Genomic DNA, 20,807 nt, shown 5'->3' with positions numbered 1-20,807 from the left:
GATGATTTGTTTGCAGGGGGTTTAATTAGAGTGTGTACAGTATGTATCACATTTATATTGAACTATCTATGTTCATACTGTATCTGTGTTTATCTGATGAACTGTTAGTTGCTCCACAGGCTCTAAGGTGAACTAATTATCACTAGATGAGTTCTTAGTGGCTAATATCTATAGAGAAGAGAGCCTCCAGCACCATTAATTGGAAGACAGGTTGGTTTTTAGAGATAAAAAATTCCTCTTATTGTCATGAAATCTTGTAAAAGTCAGCCCACTCATACTGTGGTAATTACTTTAGGTGTAGATCGTGCTATGCAGACAAAGCCTCATTAAAAAGGTTCCTTCAACTTGAAATAAAGATGACTATGAATCGTGTGATTAAAATTCTCCAAACCTACTAAGTTCTGATCTGGCTTGTCATATGTGTTTGATGCGGCTGTGAGAGATCTTAGATCTGAGAAGGTTTTCAGTCTTGTTGGTGTCCATAGACAGTGATTAGTGTGTTTATTTGAATAATGATGATTACTATTTGTTTGGTTTGTGTTCTATGTCATGAATTGAGTCTTAGTGGTGAAAAAGCATCCAGTATCAGAGTATTTAAGAGATTGATGGATTGTTCTGTGAGTCATGGTACTTCCATCATGTCTGAGTGACTTTGTCTTCTGCCTAATGTGTCTGTCCTGTGTGATTGTAATGACAGTATGAGCTCTAGAATCAGGTTAATATGTCTTCGTGAGTAAAAGATGTGCTGTACTGGGTTTCTATTTTTAATCGTTTGCACTTCATAGTGCAGAGGAATGGCTCATAAGTACCAAGGCATACTGCATCAACCAAAAAAAAAAAAAGGTTGAATATTGAAGTGCAGAGGTCTTGTTTATCAACATTGTGTAGAAAAAGTTCCCAATTGGTTCATAGGCATAACATTAGAAATGTTGTGTGCAACGTTATGTTGTGTCCACCACATGAGCGTGAATTCAGAGAGGTTTGAAAACTTTTTGGCCAAAATTGTTATTACATTTAATATGATAATTCAATGATTTTTTAAAAACATTTAGTGTAGCTAGTAGCTTTCAAACAGAAACAAAAAGCATGATGCTGATTGGTTAATCCTGTTTTATACCAGAGCAGCTAGTAGCCAATAAAATGTGATTAAACAAACCAAGAGATGCATTCATAATGATGACTGATGACCTTTTATGAGCATCATTTCCACACAGTTACTGCACAAAACACTGTTATTTGACATGTATATAATTAGCTACACTATACAGTATGTGAGTTATGTTAACCAGCTATGATTAAACATTTGGAATATTTCTCCTCTAAGCTCCAGTGATTAACATTGGGAAAATTGTGGTGTTTTACATGAGCCCCTTGCGTATCGATGTGGAGGAATTGTATAGATTGTGGTTAGGAAATTATATTGAAATGGTTGGGAAATATCTACTATATCCCCAGTTTCCCTCTGAAAAGTGCTGAGAAACACTAAAGTTAAATGACTTGGACATTACATAAGTATTGCACTTGTGTTCCGACAGTAATTACATTTAAGAAAAAAAAAAAATTAAAAAGCAGTAATGAAATTCATAGGTCATTCAAATTACCAGCAGAATATTGATTAAACAAACTCCTACCTAAAACACTCCTAAGCAGAGCATACGTATTCTGCTTGTGGCTTTCCACTGTTCAATGCTTTGTGTGTGCATGGTCAAAGCTGTGCATAAATGTGTGTGCATGTCAAAGCACCTTGAAAAATTCTACACATTGCATTGAGAAGTTTGTACACACAATTTATGCACAGATTTCTGCATAAATACTCAGGTGTTTTTGAACTGTTAATCTGAATTATTAAAGGTAAGCACTTCTTTGTTTTGTTGTATCAACATTTCAGTCAGAGACAGGACTGAGCACTGAAGAGCTTTTACTCCAGCTCTGCAGTCTACTGCTATTTGCATTATCCCGTCTGTAATCACAGTGACACCCCGCTGACATAGGGGTTGCATCAATTGACCCGAACACCTCTGCTGCATCATTTATGCTAGAGATGGAGTGTATCTTAGCCTTTATGCTGTTTCTGTCATGGCATGGTGTATTTTTCATTCCCAATGCACAGAAATAGTACAGAAATAGCACCCTGAAAGATACAGAGGCATCAGCTCTGTTGGGTGATGGAGAGTGAGCTGAACATAGAGCATTCCCATCACTCAGAGAGCTCTCTCAGGAGGCATTCAGCACCACTCAGCTCCTAGATCACCCATATAATTACTCGACAGGAGCTCAAGCTGAGCCAATTTCAATGGATCGCAGTCTGTCTGGTGATATAGTGAAAGAGGTATTACAGGAAAGGTATTAAAAGTCATAATAAGGCGGATTACTTCATGACCGCCACGCTTTTGTATTATCAAATATGTGTACTCATTTGTCTGCCATGCTGTATGTAAGAGATAACACCCAACAAGGCGTTTTGTTATAAGAAAATAATGGACAAAGGGGAGGCAAGTTACACCTCAGTGGGCATTATCTTACTTAACTAGCAAGGTTTTACATGTCTTTTGGCAGACTGACTGTTTTACCACAGAGTTTGTTAAACTGGCTTCTTACCTAATGTGATCTTTGCAAAAATCCTAGGCAAGATTACAAAGTAAGTAAAAACATTTCCAGATCATTTGGTGATAAATTGAAGCAATGTCGCACAAGCAAGAGTGCGGTTACACTGAATATCGGGTATTACTGAATATTGGTAATATCAGCATGATTACCTACTATACTTGTCCTGCAGGCTTGTGCCTACACCCAAATCACAGCCCTGCTGAAGTTAAGTGTAACCGCATGGTTGCGAGTGTGATATTGCTTTTATACAACAGTTCTTTTGTTCTTATACAACAGTTCGCTTACAGAAATAGATCCAGAAGAAGCCACACTCACTTTATAGCACATCAGCTAAGTGGCTAGATAGCTCACAATGATTTGTGCATTCTCGTTAAAGGTGCTTCCTGTAATATTCTCTTCTTCCTTTTCATCTTCATATGATGAGCTTTCATATGTTAAGTCAAAAGTTCTATTCCTGAAAAGTATCGTTTGCCATGTCCGCTGATGATGTTGCTAACACGAATGTAGTAATTGTTTTGAACTAGGAAGTGGAATTTTACATGACGAACACAGATGAGGAGAGTGACACACACACACAGTGAAAAGTCCCAGTGCAGTTATAGCAAATATAAGTACTCTTGGAATACTGCTCAACCAATCAAATTAGCGGACCAGAACTAACTGTTGTATAATGGAGAATATTGGGTATCTGAGAGTGAAATGGAATACAATAAGCCTGACCAGGGGCAGTCTTATTTAATTTTTGTGTTCCTCTAGGGCATAGTTGGTGTCCTTGGAATTATCACCACCTTCGCAGTCTTTCCAACGCCTTTGAGCCTGGCCTAGGTATTTCATTGCTAGTTGCCCAACTTTCGACAGTGTGCTGGCTATACATGATAAATTGCATTATCACACTCAAGTTTGGCAGTTCGACGTACATTCTTATCGTGCTCTGCAGTTGAGTCAGCCTTGTGTCATAATTTTTTTTTTCTTTTATTCTGATGGCATCCTTCCTGAGCTGGTGTGAACTGATAAACACATTGTTGGAAACATTGGGATATTTTCAATAGGTTACGAAACTCGGTGTACAATAAAACACTAAACCTACATCCTATCAATATTTCTGTTACATACACTGTAGACTAATGTTTCGCTGCTTTAGTAGTTGAAATCTTTGCCTCTGCTGCCTTCAGCACAAATCTTTTTAGAAGTTCAGCATGTGTCTCCGAATTTGAACAGTCAGACTCTTCTTGTATTTACTATTCGCTTTGCAATATTGCAGCAGTGCCTCCAGCAAAAGAAATTACAGCAGCACAAAAGCCACATAAGCCCTAAATTTTCCAGCAGTGTATTTCAATGACATTCACTGTAGACATTGTACCTATTTAGCAGAATTTGTGTCTCATTCCTGGAAGATTAGCAAACACCAATTCTTCATGTATAATTAGATGCATGTGTTGATTATTGATGACAGTACAGTTGTGTGTCTGTATACACAATACATTGTGAGTTTTACTGCGTCTGTCTGTATACACAATACATTGTGAGTTTTACTGCATCTGTCTGTATACACAATACATTGTGAGTTTTACTAAATGATGGATGTGCCCCTAAGTATTGAGAAACTCATACTTCTGCTAGCACTTCTGCAGAGCATTTCATGTAGAGGTTGATATCTTCTTCATTATAGTTTTTTCCAGTCAATATATAATTGTTTATGAGAAACTGTGTAGAAATTTTATTGTTCTCATGGCATTTATTTCAATTAACACTTCACACTAGAGATTAACAATTAACTATACCCTCTCTGTTTTAGTATTCATAAGCCTCATTGGGCCTTTGGGAAAGTTGATTTAATGGTGCTCCATGGGATGTCCAAATTTTGAGATATTTTTTTATAACCCAACCCTGATCTATACTTCTTTACAACTTTGTCTCTGACCTGTTTGGAGAGCTCCTTGGTCTTCACGTTGCTTGCTTAGTCTTGTTTCAGACTCTTAGGCCTTTCAGAACAGGTGTATTTATACTGACATCATGTGACAGATCATGTGACACTTTAATTGCACACAGATGGACCTTAATCAATGAATTGTCTGACTTCTGAAGTTAATTAATTGGACCAGGCGTTTTAATTTAGGCGTTTCATAGCAAAAGGGGTGAAAACATATGCACTCACAACTTTTCAGTTTTTTTTTAAGCAAGGTTTTTTTTTTCATTCCACTTCAACAATTTGGACTATTTTGTTATGTACATTACATATCTAAATAAAAATCCATTTTACTTCCAGGTTGTACTGCAACGAAACTGGAAGAACACCAAGGGGGTGCATACTTTTGCAAGGCACTGTATGTTATATGAAGAGGAAGATGGCAAGCATTGAAATAAACATCTAATAGGTGTCTAATTTAGTGCTGAAAGAATAGACTTTGTAGTAATTATCGCATCAATCATGGCAAATTTAGTTTAATTTAATAATGTGGCTTTCACCCTCGTTATTTGGCAGCTTATAAAATAATATTTGATCCAGCACATCCTATTATTTTACCTTTTATTTTTTATATTGTTTGCTGGCAGTTACTTGTGCACACAATTTAATGAAGCCATGTGGGATGAAATCTTTTTTTTCACACAGTAGGTTGATTTGTCAAATTAATAAAATAATGCCAAGATTTTTGTTATTATTTTTTTTTTTTGAGATGAGCAAGGTCTATGATTAAGATGGTGTCTCCTCTGATGTCTTCTGTGTGGAAAAAATTAAGAAAAGACAATACCATTAATTAGGCCTGTGTGCTATAAAGATTTTATCATCCACAATATTACATTGCTATGAAATCCAGTCCAGTGATGTTTACTCGGGTTATATTGTCTGCCAATCTTTAAGAGCAGTCTTTTTGATATTAGACACTTTGAGTCACAGTGCCAAGAACATACACCAGTGGTTCATTTTCCTTTTGGATGGTAATGCTCTTCTGGTTGTCACTTTGAATAATAAACCTTCCGAATGAGAAAGCAGTTGTTTCCTATGTAAATGTTCGCTTGATGCTGTAACTACAAGCAAACAATACTACAGCAATGCGAGGTAGTAATTTTAAACATTTTACAGAGGGGAAACCCAGCACATACCCAAGCAGTAATGTGTGTAGAGGTGAGTTTGCTATGGATCACATGAAATTAGACAACAGTAGTCTATCATAATATGTTTGCATTTTACATTGTAGGACACATTTGTGATTCAAAACTCTTGGGCAGATGGAAACCTGCAGTTTGAATTTAATTATTGAGCACTCTATGCAAATAACTTTATGACATACAGTCCTCTGTGTACACTACCATCTCACTATCATGCTTATAGAGAAGATCTTTGGATAGTTAATAGCTCTAATTGGTTTAAGTTTATTTTCTAAGAATAAGCATGTATTAGTCTTTGTGTTGGTGATATACAACATGGAGTATTTGCAAGTTGCAAGCACTGAATGCAGTAAGTGAGTTTGGAGCTCCACAGACTGATCACACACTTGGTTGGCACACCTTAACAAATCACTAACACATTTCATATCACCAATGCAAATAGAATAAAACTTCTGCCACCTGCACTAAATGGAAATAAACAAATTCAGCCCAGAAATACAAATTCGAAGGTATTATGTGATTTTCACTACAAACATTGCCCTGCAAAGACGGATGTGCCATGCAAAACATCCACTAGTCTTACATGAGAGGACCAAGAAGGTGATTTAGGATGTTATACCTTATCATTATTACTTTATATGCTTTATGTCTGGATTATAAAATGTTTAAAATAAGATGATGTTTACTGACAATGAGACCCATTTGACCAGGGTAGTCAGTGGGAAGCTGTTTTAATGAACTGGATGGATCTCAGATTAAGCAACATCAGTCAGTGCCGTGGTGGGATTAATGATGTTCACATGCAAATTTTATAAATCCATTAAATGAAGCTTTTATATTACCAGAAAATGAATAATTTATTTGAATAGTGCTTTAGAGTTATGGCCTCCATATACATTGTTCTTTTTAGGAAATACTGTAAGTATGTGAGTGAATTTCTCCTTTTTTTGTTTTAACCTGTCTGTGTCCATAGCTAAAAATAAATCCTCAGATAAAACATATATCTTGGCATGGAAAAATCAGATTGCTTTTCCTGTTGCATTGCTGGGAGTTTTCTTGGAAAGATGGTTCTAATACCGACATGTAGAAGTAAAGAACGCTGAATGGCATTAATTCTTCATAATTATAGATGCATCTTACAGCAACTCATTATCAGTTGACATACAAAGTGCTGGAAATGCTTTATTTGAGGCTACTGTGTATCAGTATGCAACTTTCAATATACCAGTCTGTGCTGATTCCATTTCAGGTTCTTTCTAAGCTTTGCTGTTAAACAGTTTCATTATTAATTTTGCTGTTATAAAGTCATTAACCTACACTTTGTTCTCTTTGCATGATTGATTCTCATATTGAGTATTTTAATCCAACTAGTGATCTTTCACCCGATACTAATACTTTCGAGTTGCCCCAGTTGACATGCCACACTTACCTTTCTTGTAGTTGAGCCATGGTGTGGAATACCCTATTCACTATTCATCATGGTCTTGTAAACTTTGTTGGGCTCCAGGGGGTGAAACTCTATCAGCGCCATCTCTTATTCATAAAAGATCAATTCTTCTCCATCATCTATAGCCTGGTCATTATGCAAAGCCATTTTTAATCTAGCTAATAAGCCTAAAATGCTTGTGATCCCTTGAGAAGCTTTGAATGAAAGTAAGAGAGCAGGCGCTTAATGGTACTTAAATCTGAGGAAAAAATAGCTTCGGTCTTATGAGGCATCCTTTATGCATATTATTTATTTATTTATATATTTATTGCATATTAGTCATGGTACAAACATATAAAATCAGCAGTCTGTACAGACAAAGTATATGATCATGATGAAATTGATGTTTCCCCAAACACTGATAATCTAGATGTTAAATTTTGTACATCTCTATTACACTGTATGGCCAAAAGTATGTGGAAAGTAAAAGTTGGAAGTAAAAGTTGGAAGTAAGAGGCTGGAACTAAGTGGCCCAAACCTGTTCCAGCATGACTGTGCCCCTGTGCACAATGCGAGTTCCATGAAGACATGGTTTGCCAAGGTTGGAGTTGAAGAACTCAAGTGGCTTTCATGGAGCCTTGACTTCAACCCCACTGAACACCTCTTGGATGAACTGGAACACCAGCTGCACACCAGGCCTCCTCACCTGCCATCAGTGCCTGACTATTCTCTTCCCAGAATAGTGGAGGTTAATATATCAACAATGCGGGGACTAAACCTGGAATGGGATGTTCAACACCACATATGAGTGTGATGAGCCGGTGTCCACAAAAGTATGGCCATAAAGTGTATATATCAATAGTGTATTGACCAGATACATATCTGTAAAGTATGTGACAGAAAGACGATGCAATGCTATAATGCTTCAGTAGTTTTTATGTAATTGCCTCAGTGCATTGGCTTTTTCTTGTAAGCTATGTAAGTTCCACAGATAACTTCAGAATAAGGTTTTTAAGCTGTTGTCATGCTGTAAATTCCTCTGGTTGTAGGAAATTTTGAGGTCTTACTTTCAGCATTTCAGGTTGGTGCAGAAAAACACTGTCCTATTCTGAGCTTATCAGTTTTCAGGCTTCTGTAGATGGGACTGCAGTGCCAGTCAGATTTCATATAGTTATCTCTGGTAGAGAAGGTAGAGAAGGTTTCTTTTAGCATATGAGGTTAAGATGACTGGATTTAATGTATAATGTTGAAGATGGTTTATCAACCATTCTGTATACTTTTAAAACAATAGATGTTTCATACCTCATAGCTTCTTTTAACAATGGACCTTGACACAAAACAGCTTTACAGAAATCTGGATGTAGATTTAGATCCTTAATGAGCAAGCCAGAGGTGACCTTGGCAAGGAAAAAATCCCTGAGAAAACCTTGAGGAAACCTTGAGAGGAACCAGACTTATTAATTATTATTATTATTATGTAATTATTATTAACAATTACTCATCTACAGCAGTTTACTTTAAAGTCAAACAGTACTAAGTGTGTTGAAAGGATGGGTCCTGGGATGAGCACAGGAAAGTCGTTATGATTACAGCAGCCATTCTTAGGTATAAAACTACCATAGAAGAAGAAAGAGTGAGACATGGGCAAAAACTGCCTAATCATTTGGTTTTATCCAAAGTTGCTTACAAGTTAATCAGAATCCACTCTGAGCTATTAAGTTAAGGATTAAGGGCTTTACTTGAGACCATTATTGTCTCTCTGGTCAATGAGGGATGGAGCTCTTAGGAAAAGTGCTAGGAAAATGCCAGGATTACACTATGAGTCCAGCTGTGGCTTTATGCATAAAAACTACACAGTACTTGTTGGTAGTTCCTGTTGAACATCAAATCAGTGCTTGTGTCAATTTAACAGATAAGTACTCATGAAGTTGGACATTTTTTCTCTTAAATGTAATGTTTTTTTTCACAGTTCTATATCTGGCTTTGTCATGACAGTTTATTGTCAAGTTTCAAAAATGAGAGTTAGGGTTAAATGGCTTTCTGATAAAATGTATTTTTTTTTCTTCTTCTGAGCTGTACACATTGTGGTTGCAGTTACAGTTTGAGCTTCCAGGTCACTGACATACTCTCTACCTCTCCCTCTACCCACAGGGCATCAACACCGTAGGGCCGAGTAATGCAGATCCGCCTGCCCTCATCAGCCCCGGGATGTACCAGCTGGACATCGTGCTGAAGAAGGGCATCAATCTTGCCATTAGGGACAGAGGAGGTAGGACATGGCTATCTCATGGCTCTTTTTTCTCTGGGAAGAAGAAGGTTGCCTTTAAATGCAGTATCCGCTCAGTGGATACTTTCATCTGGTATTTAGGTCCCAAATTGGATGCTGTTTTTTGGCCTGACTGTCGCAACAAGATGCCAGTGGTGGTTGGCACTGTTTAACATTTAAGAGATGAAGCACCACACTCCCAAGATCAATACGAATCTAATTAAATCAAATACCCATTGGCGGTCAGTTCCTCTAAAGCTCACATTGCTTGGTTTGTTTGTATCTTTGTAGACATCTGGCACAGGACTGATGGATGGCTTTTGCATTTCTGGTCCATTATCTGAGTAGCTCTTGAGTCACAGAGAAAGCGGTGTGCATTTCAGGAAGCATATGTGTCGGAGCCAAGGGAGACACTTTTGCCTGGACTAGTAATGGGCTCATTAGGAGCTGAAGGGATGCTAGAACAGACCTGTCCAAACACTCGGTCATATGTACACTGACACTGCACTTAATGAGAGGAGAAGTGATCATCACTCCTCATACCTGTACCAATACGCTACACATTGCAAGCTAACCTAAGGGCAAAATGTTTCTGGAAGAAGCCTGGGAAACTGTTAATGAGAAAAATGATACATGTCTGATACTTATACAGTTAAGATGGCTTAAGGGAATATAATGACTTTTCACTCATTTGTCAGTTTTTGCTTTGTATTGCTAATGGAAATATTTTCCCAACATAAACTTTTTTAACTGGTCATCCATTATTTATTCACTCTGGTAATTAATAATTTCTGGTCTTCCTAGAGCGCTGTGTATTTTATATAGATTAAATCTAAGAATTACGTCTTGGACTACAACTGCCACCCCCATTATCTGGCAGGTCAGATAGGGAGAATATGAATGAAAGGTCCTCAACATCTCCTGCTCTCCTAGTCCCTTTGTCCCTCAAGCTTAGCAGCAGCCCAGCTGAGTCTCTCCCGATGTGAGTATGAGTCATCTCTGGTTGCTCGTGTGTGAAGGCTCATTTTCTGACAGAACACGGCTGATGCTGCCAACCTCAGTAGCTTCAAGATTGCAATGGAGCTGATGAAAAGGCAAACTGTCTCTCATTTTTGTCATGTCCTGTATATAGCTGTTAGGTGAAGACAAGTGTTGATTTCTCATAGGTGTGAAGGTGGGATGAGAATGTTGCAGCCCATCAAATTTAGGAGAATAAAATAACACCCAAAAGCCACTGGATTTCAAATTAAAATTGCCATTTGAGGACAGTTAACTGCAGTGAAGCTTATAGCAGCCAGGTCCAGGTTCTCTTGTTCTTTCTGCTGCTTTTTGTTGCTGGTTATTTATGAGGCCTGATAAAACCCAGCTTTTCCATTTGTCCACAACAACACTGGTGTGTGGACAGAAGGATAGAAAAGAGCGGGGAGGGAGCATTACCTATAATATAAAGGTTATATGAAAATCTAAAAACTATTTCAATCCAAAAATCTATCAATCTAATATAAGTGTAATGGAGGACTCAGGGATAGATCATTATTATCCACGTGCACAAGGTTTATTAAACAGAACAGCAGGGTGAGAACAGGCAGGGTCAATACCAGGAAATCCATAATGAACAAATGTCTATCCAAAATACAAAATCTGAAAATCAACAAAGAGAGAACAGGCCAAGGTCAAAAATACCAAAAAGCAGATGCAAAATCAAAACACAGGGGCAAGGCAAAGGCAAAACGAGGCAGGGCACAAGGTCAAAAACAGAGTAGCTATCCGAAAAACAAGGCTCAGAACTCACTAGAAAGACTAGGCAAACTGTAAGACTTTGCAAAGTGTTAGCATGTCCATGTGCTTTTAAGTAGTGACGGAACAGGATTGAATTGACAAACAAACAAAGATGTTCAAAATCCGTGTGAGGGCGCCCTCTGGAGGTCTGGCAGGGCCGAGTACAGGCAGGATGTTACAATAACACGTTATAACACAGTTGTAACGCGAGTCTTGGGAAAAGTTTGAAGCTCCATGTGCAGGATGTTTATTAAAGCAGTAACGTAGGCCACAGTCTAAAATCACAGTCAGAGGCCAAGCAAAAGTCAGGTCAAAAGGCAAATCCAAAAGAATAAATGAGAACACATGGAAAGGGTCAAAGTAAAGGTAAGGTAAGGTAAAAGGCTCAGAATTTAGGCACAGTGATTGAGGCAAGACTTTGCTCTATGTGTGTGTTTGTGTGAGTTATCATTATGTACTGTCCAGACAGGAGGTGGTGTGTAAGTGTTTAGTATTTCATGGAGGGGGGCTCTGCTGGCAGGGAGGAAACAGCCTGAGCTGATGTGAAGACAAGTTCTTGAATGAGTGAGTGTATGTATGTGTGTGTATGAGTCACACGGAGACAATTTAGCACAACAAAATTAATGCGTGTTGTCATTAATTGCTAATTTGGTCTCTCATCACTCTTCTACTCAATTCTTGTGTGGTTCATCTAAAGTTCTCAGACTGAGGAGTCACTTGTTTCTATCTCAGTAGAAAGAGGAAACCCTTTCCCTGAGAAAATCTATTGGACACAGACTTTCATGGTTGACTAAGCTAGGGGACATTAGTTAGCCCTGAGAGGGTCACAGATAAATATATCTGCTCTGATAGAGATGAAGTAGTGCACAAAGTTCGACATTTCCTTCTAACATGAGTAATCTGCCTGTACCCTGAGGGAGTTTAAAATTGTAACTTAATTATGACTCGGTATGCATTATTCAGTAACTTTTTTATAGCTCTCATGGCCTGCCATGATTTTTGGGGTTGGTTTAATTATGAATGTTTGAGGATAGGCTTTCACTCATCTCAGGATCTGTCTGTTGCATCTTTTTTTTGCACCAATAGCTTGCATGATCTTTCTGTAAATCTTATAATTATCCTTAGAATCAGTCATGCAGGATAAATCAGCTTCCCAAGTGGAATATTGTTTATTTGCTGTGACCTGAATGTGTTTGTATCCTGAGATTAATCAGAAGGTGTAACAGCTTCATCTGCAGGTTCAACAGAGCTAGAACAGAGCATTTCAGGGACTTCAGGTAGAAGTATCTGTCTTCATTTTCATTTTCTATTTCAGGGATGTAGGGGGGAGTGCGAAGGCAGAAGGGAATGAAATGTTTCTCTTTTGCAAGTATCTCAATCAGAAGTAAAGTTCTTGCATTTTATAGTCTGCATACCCCTAAAAGACTCTATTCTGTCCATTGTTTTCGTTCTGATCATGTGGCAGCATATCATGTGGCAGCGTAATGAATAAAAGCATTCAGATACAGGTCAAGAGTATAATTTACTGTTCACATTAAACATCAGAATGGGAAAAAATGTGGTCTCAGTGACTGTGACTGTGATATGGTTGTTGGTGCCAGACGGGCTGGTTTTAATATTTCAGAAACTGCTGATCTCGTGGGATTTTCACACACAAGTCCCAAGAGTTTACACAGAATGGTGCGAAAAATAGACAAAACATCTAGCGAGTGGTAATTCTGGCAGAAATGTCTTATTGATGAGAGAAGTCAGAGGAGAATGCCCAGACTGGTTTGAGCTAAAAGGAAGGCGTTTAAATAAGCACTCTTTGCAACTGTGGTGAGCAGAAAAGCATCTCAGAACGCACATCATGTCAAACATTTTGGTGGATGGGCTACAACAGCAGGAGGTCACATCATGTTCCACTCCTGTCAGCCAAGAACAGGAATCTGAGGCCACAGTGGGCACAGGCTCATCCAAACTGGACAGTTGAAGATGTCACCTGGTTTGATGAGTCTTGATTTCCATGACATGCAGATGGTACGGTCAGAATTTGGCATCAACAGCATGAATCCATCAACCCACCCTGTCAACAGTTCAGACTGATGGTGGTGGCATAATTGTGTGTTATTTGGAATGGAATGGAATGTTATTTGTTTATGGTCACATCTTATAATGGCTATGGTAACAAAGTGAGTCATCTCAAGTCACAAGTCATCTCAAAATGGCTCCATGAACATGGTAATGAGTTCAGTGTACTGTGATGCAATCATGACAACATGGCTCAGGATCTTCTGTGTTTGTGGACAATTGTACATTTGAGTGCACTCTCTTGTTCATGTCACACAAACTATCATATTGGAGAAACTGGCAATTTTCCCAGTTAAGGGTACCAATACTTGTACAATTAATAGCCACCACAATATCATTCATTCCATTAGATATTCCATTTTTTCATTCACATGAAGTGGTTCTGTGCCTATTTTGCCAGGTAGCATGAAGATTTCATTACATCTCAGAATCAAACCTCTTATAGGGTGCATTACTGGGCTGGAAATATTCAACCCCTCTAAATGTAACTTGGATTTCTCTACTTTATATTGATTTTTCAAAGCTTTGCTGGTGAACCTCTGAAAGCTTGAGGAAAGAGAACCACTTCAAATTCCTGAAAAATCAATATGTCCTGAAAAATTGCTACGAAGGTCCTGGCCATCATTACAGCTATTATAATAAAATAATGTAGATCACTCCTTTTAAGCCTTGGATGATTTTTGTCAAGTATCAAATACTTCATTTGGTTTCGGCCCCAGTGTCCTTGTTTTATTTTAGTCCAGTTATAGTGCATATAATTAAGACTGTTTTCTTGAATTATGAAACAGTCTTAAAGACAGACTCACTTACTTCTTATATAATAAACTGGTGAATTACTCAACCCTTCACTGTAAAATCAGGATATTTTCTAGCCTTTAAATTCATTATTCAGTAGCCATTAGCTGGACTTTCCTCCTTTAACTACTTTGCTAATAGGGTGTGGCCCATTAGCAGTTGATTGGATTCATCTTTAAAACTGACAGTGTGTATAGTGTAGTGGTGAGGTGGGAAAAAAACAAAAACATGATGAATCTTGATTCTCTCTGATGCACAGAGCTCCACAATCTGATTTTTTTTTTTCAAGAATGCCGTTCAAATACAACATGAAGCCAGTTATAATTTTAAACATTAAATATATTTCTAAAAAGTCAGAAATGGACAAACTCAGACCTGCGCCCTCTGCTTTGAAAGTGACTTTGTAGGCATGTCTGCATTTTATGAATTAAAAGGACAAAAAGAACTGGACAATTGGCATGCCGTGTACAAGCTCTGTCATATAAGATAAAGTATTTTGGGAATACAGTGAGCATGCAAAATCACAACACGTTTCCATCCAGAGTAAAAGTAAAAAAGTAAAAACTGCTATCTTCTGCTGTTCCTACTGAATAGAGAGCCCTCAGTGCCAAAGCTTTGATATAATTCAGAAAGGGTAAAGCGGATTATCGTGTCATTTGCAAAATTTCATCACAAAAGATTTGCAGCCCTCCACCGTTGTTGAAAAGCTGGGCTTTTGCTCAGCGTTGCACTTGCTGGAGCCAAGGTACACCATTTTACTTTATACTTTAGAAATAAAAGGTGTTAACACAGTAAAAAAAAACACAAGCCATGTATAGAAATGAGATACATCAAGAATTAATTTATACTCCTGAATTGAAATCTCTTTTAGTAGATTAGACTGACTATACTTGAGCCAGTACTAAAGACAAACATGCTTTGGACTCATTATAGAGTGAGAATTAACGTCAGATTGTAATGATAGATAGATTCCTCTCTCACTAAATTAAGCAGTAACACACTGCCTCACTGTGGCTGTGCTGGATATTATTAGTGGTGAGCCATTATGAATATTATTACGACTAACAAAATGACAATGAAAAATGTGACCTGTTTGCAATTCCGAACTTGGCAAAATGAGCTGAAAAAATATTCAAATGATACATTGCTGTTTTATTTGACCACTGCAGTCTCTAGGCCAGAAAAATTTTAGAATAAAAGACACAATTGGCATACAGTAGTACAACAAGTGGCTTGCTAGTTAAATTTTAAATATATCTGTTATGAGGTGAGAAGGCTGGGAAAAATATTTTTACTGGACGGTAACTTTATCACTTGCTCTTTGAGAGACAAAACACAACACACACAGCAACAAAAACACACACACACGCACTGTTCTGAGCTGCTGGTGTCAGAGGTGGCACAGTGTATTCTCTGTGCATCAGTGTGTGAATATTTTCAATTAGATTTAGTCAGGTTCAGAATCCTACAGCAATCCTTCATCCTACACATTTCCTTTCTTTTCTTTTCACATTTCTTCTTTTCTTTTTTTTCTTTCTTTTCTTCGCTGCAGCTGTTCAGAGAAAAATGAAAAGCTAGAGCTGTACGTTTTCTTTTTTTGACTGTCACACTGAATAAAACCGCATAATGCCATTGTCACAGTTGCCTGGTTTATCCTTGAGTGACATCGCTGGCGATAGGAACAGCCAGAGGTTTATGACTTGATCGATTTCTGTTATGTAGCATTGTATCAGGCATCATGTTGTTATGAAGTCATATTAATCTATATGGGATATAGTATTTTCAGTATTGGCAGATACTTAACGTCCTTCCATTAACTGAAACAACTCTGCAAGCTTCTGCTGCCATGTTATTCAAAATGTCAAATGTGTATGTATGCAAAATAATGTGTAATGGAGTGGCACTTGGCTCTCAGAGTAAATGAGTAAATAAGCCTGTAGGAAAATCAACTGATTTATTTCTGCATTGATAGGTTCCTCTTTTATGTTAGTTATGACGTTAATGTGGAGCATTTATAAATATACTGTATACACCAATTAATCGCTAATATTCAGTCAATAAGATGTGATTTGGTAGCTTTTCTAAAGTTTGAATAAAAAAGGGTGGTGCTGTAGCACAGCAGGTGTCATCACTCATTCATTCATCTTCAGTAAGTGCTTTTTCCTGGTCAGGGTTGTGTGGAATCCGAAGCCTATCCCGGGAACACTGGGTGTGAGGCAGGAATACACCTTGGATAGGATGCCAGTTTATGCACGCACACATTCACACCTAGGGCCAATTTAGTGTAGCGAGTCCGCCAATTGGCATGTTCTTGGGTGGTGGGAGGAAAACGGAGAACTCGGAGGAAACCCATGCGGACACAAAGAGAAATGTAAAACTCTGCACAGACAGTAACTCAAGTGCACCATCGAACTTGGGAGATCCTGGAGCTGTGAGGCGGCACAACGTTACCCTCTGTGCCACCATGCCATGCTGAGCAGGTAGTGATGCTCAATCTTGAGCTTTGTTCACTGTCTGTTGAGTTTTTTGCATGTTCTCCCTGTGTCTGCATGCATTTTGTTCAGATCCTCTAGTTTCCTTCCACCTCCCAAATACTTAGTGGTAGGCTTTAAATTGCTCCAGGTGTGAATGAGTGTGTATGTTGCTCTGTGATGGGCAAGAATGGGCAGGCATGCAGTCCAGGGTGTATTTCTGCCCTGGGCACAGTGTTAATGGGATAGATTCCAAATCCACCAGAACCCTAACTACTTGCTGAATAAATAGATAAAGGAAAAGTAAAACAGTATCACTGTCTGTGCTTGCTTTTGCTAATTTTATCAGTATTCGGGAAGAGGGAGCTGAACATCTATGTTCTGTGTTCGTAACTAAATTACCCTTATACTGCTCATGATTGCTTAAGTATCCAAGGTCCATCCTCTTTGCAATATTTGCATACATCTGCATTCAATTTCTGCTGCTATAAATATTCATTATATACAAATATATATTATATCTCTCCACCTGGCTGCTATGTTTACATTCAGCAACTTATTTTGTCAATCTTTTGCACTACTGTCATAAGAGTCACTTTTTTATTTAGTACCGTGTACTAGTCGGTGCTGTACTGTAACTCACCGCGCCCATTGTCTTGTTCTGATACTGTACTGTCTTGTGCCGTCTGCACATGTTTGCACTGTGCACTTTATGTAAATATATGTAATGTCTTCTGTAGTTCTTTGTATTGTTTTATGTCGCACATCTCACATGCTACTTCTGAGATGCCAGTGATCCTGACCCCTTCTGCTCCTCCTCGCTGCCTGATCCATCCTGATGCCCCTTCTTCTCCTCCTCGCTGCCTGATCCATCCTGATGCCCCTTCTTCTCCTCCTCGCTGCCTGATCCATCCTGATGCCCCTTCTTTTCCTCCTCGCTGCCTGATCCATCCTGATGCCCCTTCTTCTCCTCCTCGCTGCCTGATCCATCCTGATGCCCCTTCTGCTCCTTCTCGCTGCCTGATCCATCCTGATGCCCTACTTCTGGTTTGAGTTCTCATCGGTTGAGTTCGCTCACTGCTGCTGGGGGTGGCCCCATACGGACTGCCTGAAGAACCATTTGGTTTGCTGGGGATGGTGCCACCTGGGGGCTGTGGAGATGGCTTGGGGATCACATATGGGGAGCTGTACTGTAATGGCTTGGGTCTGCCATTGCTGTAGTGGCTTTGGGGCTGCGGTTGCCACAAGCACCTTCGTACTCAGGACTCCATCAGTGGACAGTGGATAGATTTTAACCAACCGGACTTCTTGCAAAAACTGAATTTATTGGTTGCACAATTGCACTATTTGTCCATATAGTACACAATAATAGAAGGGATTTATTTATAATTGCACTATCCGTTGCACCCAGATGAGGATGGGTTCCCTTTTGAGCCTGGTTCCTCTCAATGTTCCTTCCTCATATCATCTCAGGGAGTTTTTCCTTGCCACCGTCGCCTCTGGCTTGCTCATTAAGGATAAATTCACAGGGATAAATTCACATATTTACAATATATTTTTTGTGAATCCATTTATTTCTGTAAAGCTGCTTTGTGACAATGTCCATTGTTAAAAGCGCTATACAAATAAAATTGAATTGAATTTAGCACCTTGGTCCTGGAGGAACGTTGTTTCGTTTCACTGTGTACTAAATAGCTGTATATGGTTGAATTGACAATAAAGCCACTTGACTTGAGTTGACTTGACTTGACAAGGTCAGAGCTGGCATGGAGCACAGTAAAACTTGAGATTTATAGCCTCTGTATAGGAAGTTAATTCCTGTACCCAAGTGAGTGAACTTTAATTTCATGCTGTACAGCCTGCAGGATGGACGATGCCACTCTGCGGGTTATATAGACCCATAAAATGCGCAGTTCTGTGACCGACCATTCATGTGTTCTTCATTCAGGGAGGAAGAGAAGAAATAGTACCACTGTGATGAACAGTCCACCCTACTATGCATTGACTGTATTTTCAATAGCTTTGTTTAGTGTTGTGCTTCACACCATCATTCAGAGAACTTTCCCTGAACTGATTTCCTGGTGATTGCCTGCCTCACAGTTTACACTCTCATTGATCAGCATAATGTCAAAGCTGTGGCCTCACAGTTCATTTACTTTCTGTAACTGTAATCTTGTGCTACTGCCTTACCATGGGCGTTTCCTGTTGGTAACTGTCAAGTATATTTAGAAGTGATATGTGTCACGTCTCTGTGCCTGGCATCGACTGCTCTACAGTAATGATGGCAGGTCATTAGGCAATTTCGATCTCTCTGTCCGAGTGGTGGCATGATGCTTCATGTTCTGAGCAAGAGATTGTGAGTTTAAATCCCAGGACCTCCAGAGATTCAATAATACATTGAATGACTTGGTGGCTCCACAAAGAATGTGCAGCCAGGATTGTGCATCCTCAAACATTTGCAGACAGGTAACCCTTTAAAAAAAACCCAAGAACCCTCTGAGCCCACATTTATTTTATGAACAATTCAGATATTAGAGCTTTTATTAGAGCTTTTTCCACTAATTGAACAGGTTAGGGATTTATAGCCCTCTAGTTTTGAGTTATAGAGGTTAGGATTAAACCCATTTAATTCAAGCAACCAGTAAAACAGGCTAATAACTATTAAAACCTCAGTAAGAAATGCAGCTTTTATAAAGGCGGGGTGTGAATTTCCACCACTTTAACAAAGTAAAAAAAATCAACCACTGAATTGGACAGTAGAAAACAGCACAGAAGTATGCCTACACTTGAACATGTTGTGTAGAAGACATTGTTCAATACCAATATGCATTCAGGTTAATTTATGTTAGGTAAAATTATGTGCCGAATGGCACCATGAGACCTCTGAACCTTGTACAGGCCCATACTTTGGTGACATTGTTCATTGATCAAGGCAGAGTGATTGAGGGATTGACACTCATTCACACCTTGGAGCAATTTGGAGTCACCAATCCACTTACCGGCATGTTTGTGGGAAGTGGGACGAAACCCACCCAAACCAAGTGAGAACACATAGTTAACCCCGAGCTCAGGATTAAACTGGGGACTCTGGAGCTGTGAGGTGGCAACACTACCAATTGTACCACTGTGCCTTTGTATGAATCCCTTCTTTCAAAAAGAAATTACACAAGATGTAATTACACAATGACAGATTCACATGTGCCAAGGCAAAAAGACATTCCTGTCTGCAAATGATCTGTAGCTCCATATAAAATAGGATTCAGGTAGCATATAGACTTGGTAATTCAGTAATTCATCACACGTGGTTTAAGTAGTATTTTATAAAGTATTTTACGGGGTTTGTTTTACATGAATTGCTTCTGCTGTAATTGGTCATTGCCTAATCTAAAAGGGTTATGGGTGAGGGACCGCTGCTGAGTTCACTTCGATGCCGGTTTCTCCAAAGAGCACAGTAAGGTTGCATAGAGCACCTTATGAACACCCTTTTGAAGGCCAAAATAAGAAAAGGGATGCCCTATGGCCTCGGTGGAACATGGAAGAGAGAGCTGCACATAAATTTTTGGGTGTCTAAATAATGTATGTAGTCTAACGTTAGCTACTACTATCAGCTACAGTGACAGCGGGGTAGTAGCTAGCAGTTTTTAGCAAGTTAGTAAAAGTTGTTTTTTAGATATTATTTGGCTGAAATATTGGCTGAAGAATTAAGCTGAAGATTTTACTCATCTGACAAAAATCGATAAAGTTGCCATCTGTGGAATGAGCACTCCAAGACCTCACTCAATCTAAGTGTGATTTCTGCAAATAAAAATGACATTCTCCTGTGATCATTTTTGTGTCATGTTAGCAAGCTCAACTACCTATTTTGCAATTGGGGAAAGGTGTATACATGTATAAATGACCTGAAGTGGCATATTTAACCTGATTGTCTGGTATAATTTGGTATGCAGAAACAGATGTTGAACCTCTCCATGTGTTTTTTTTTAGTCCAATCTTCTCACTCAGATTAATTCCCCATAAATTATTTACTTTAGACAGTTAAGGGGGTTTTCTTAGCCTCACCTGCTCAGCTCAATTTTAAGTTGCTTTGGATAAAAGTGTATTTCCAAATAAATATTAATTCCCCCATTTGTACAATTTGTATTCATTTGTGTCGAACATGGATCCTCCTGTGATGAGCACTACTGTGGTTTGTTACACATGAAGCTGGAATGGGACTCAGTAAGTGCTCAGCACTCAAGGGGTGTGGTTAGATGTACTGTTGGGTGGCTGAGGGGATGTGTGGATG

At 38.8% G+C, this 20,807-nt stretch overlaps 1 protein-coding gene across 6 annotated transcripts in view; it reads left to right on the top strand.

The window, feature by feature from the left end:
- The window catches only part of mctp1a (multiple C2 domains, transmembrane 1a), a 144,864-nt gene that overhangs the window by 49,506 nt on the left and 74,551 nt on the right, over window positions 1-20,807 (top strand). For all 6 annotated transcript variants that reach the window (XM_053228827.1, XM_053228826.1, XM_053228828.1 and 3 more), the window contains exon 2: window positions 9,293-9,410. In XM_053228827.1, coding sequence (XP_053084802.1) covers window positions 9,293-9,410 — 118 coding nt within the window. The remainder of the gene's footprint in view (window positions 1-9,292; window positions 9,411-20,807) is intronic.

This window comes from Pangasianodon hypophthalmus, chromosome 24 (genome assembly GCF_027358585.1).
Source record: "Pangasianodon hypophthalmus isolate fPanHyp1 chromosome 24, fPanHyp1.pri, whole genome shotgun sequence".
In the NCBI taxonomy this organism is placed as follows: Eukaryota; Metazoa; Chordata; class Actinopteri; order Siluriformes; family Pangasiidae; genus Pangasianodon; species Pangasianodon hypophthalmus.
Note: the sequence above shows the minus strand (reverse complement) of the source record. Positions and strands in the feature narration are given on the sequence as shown.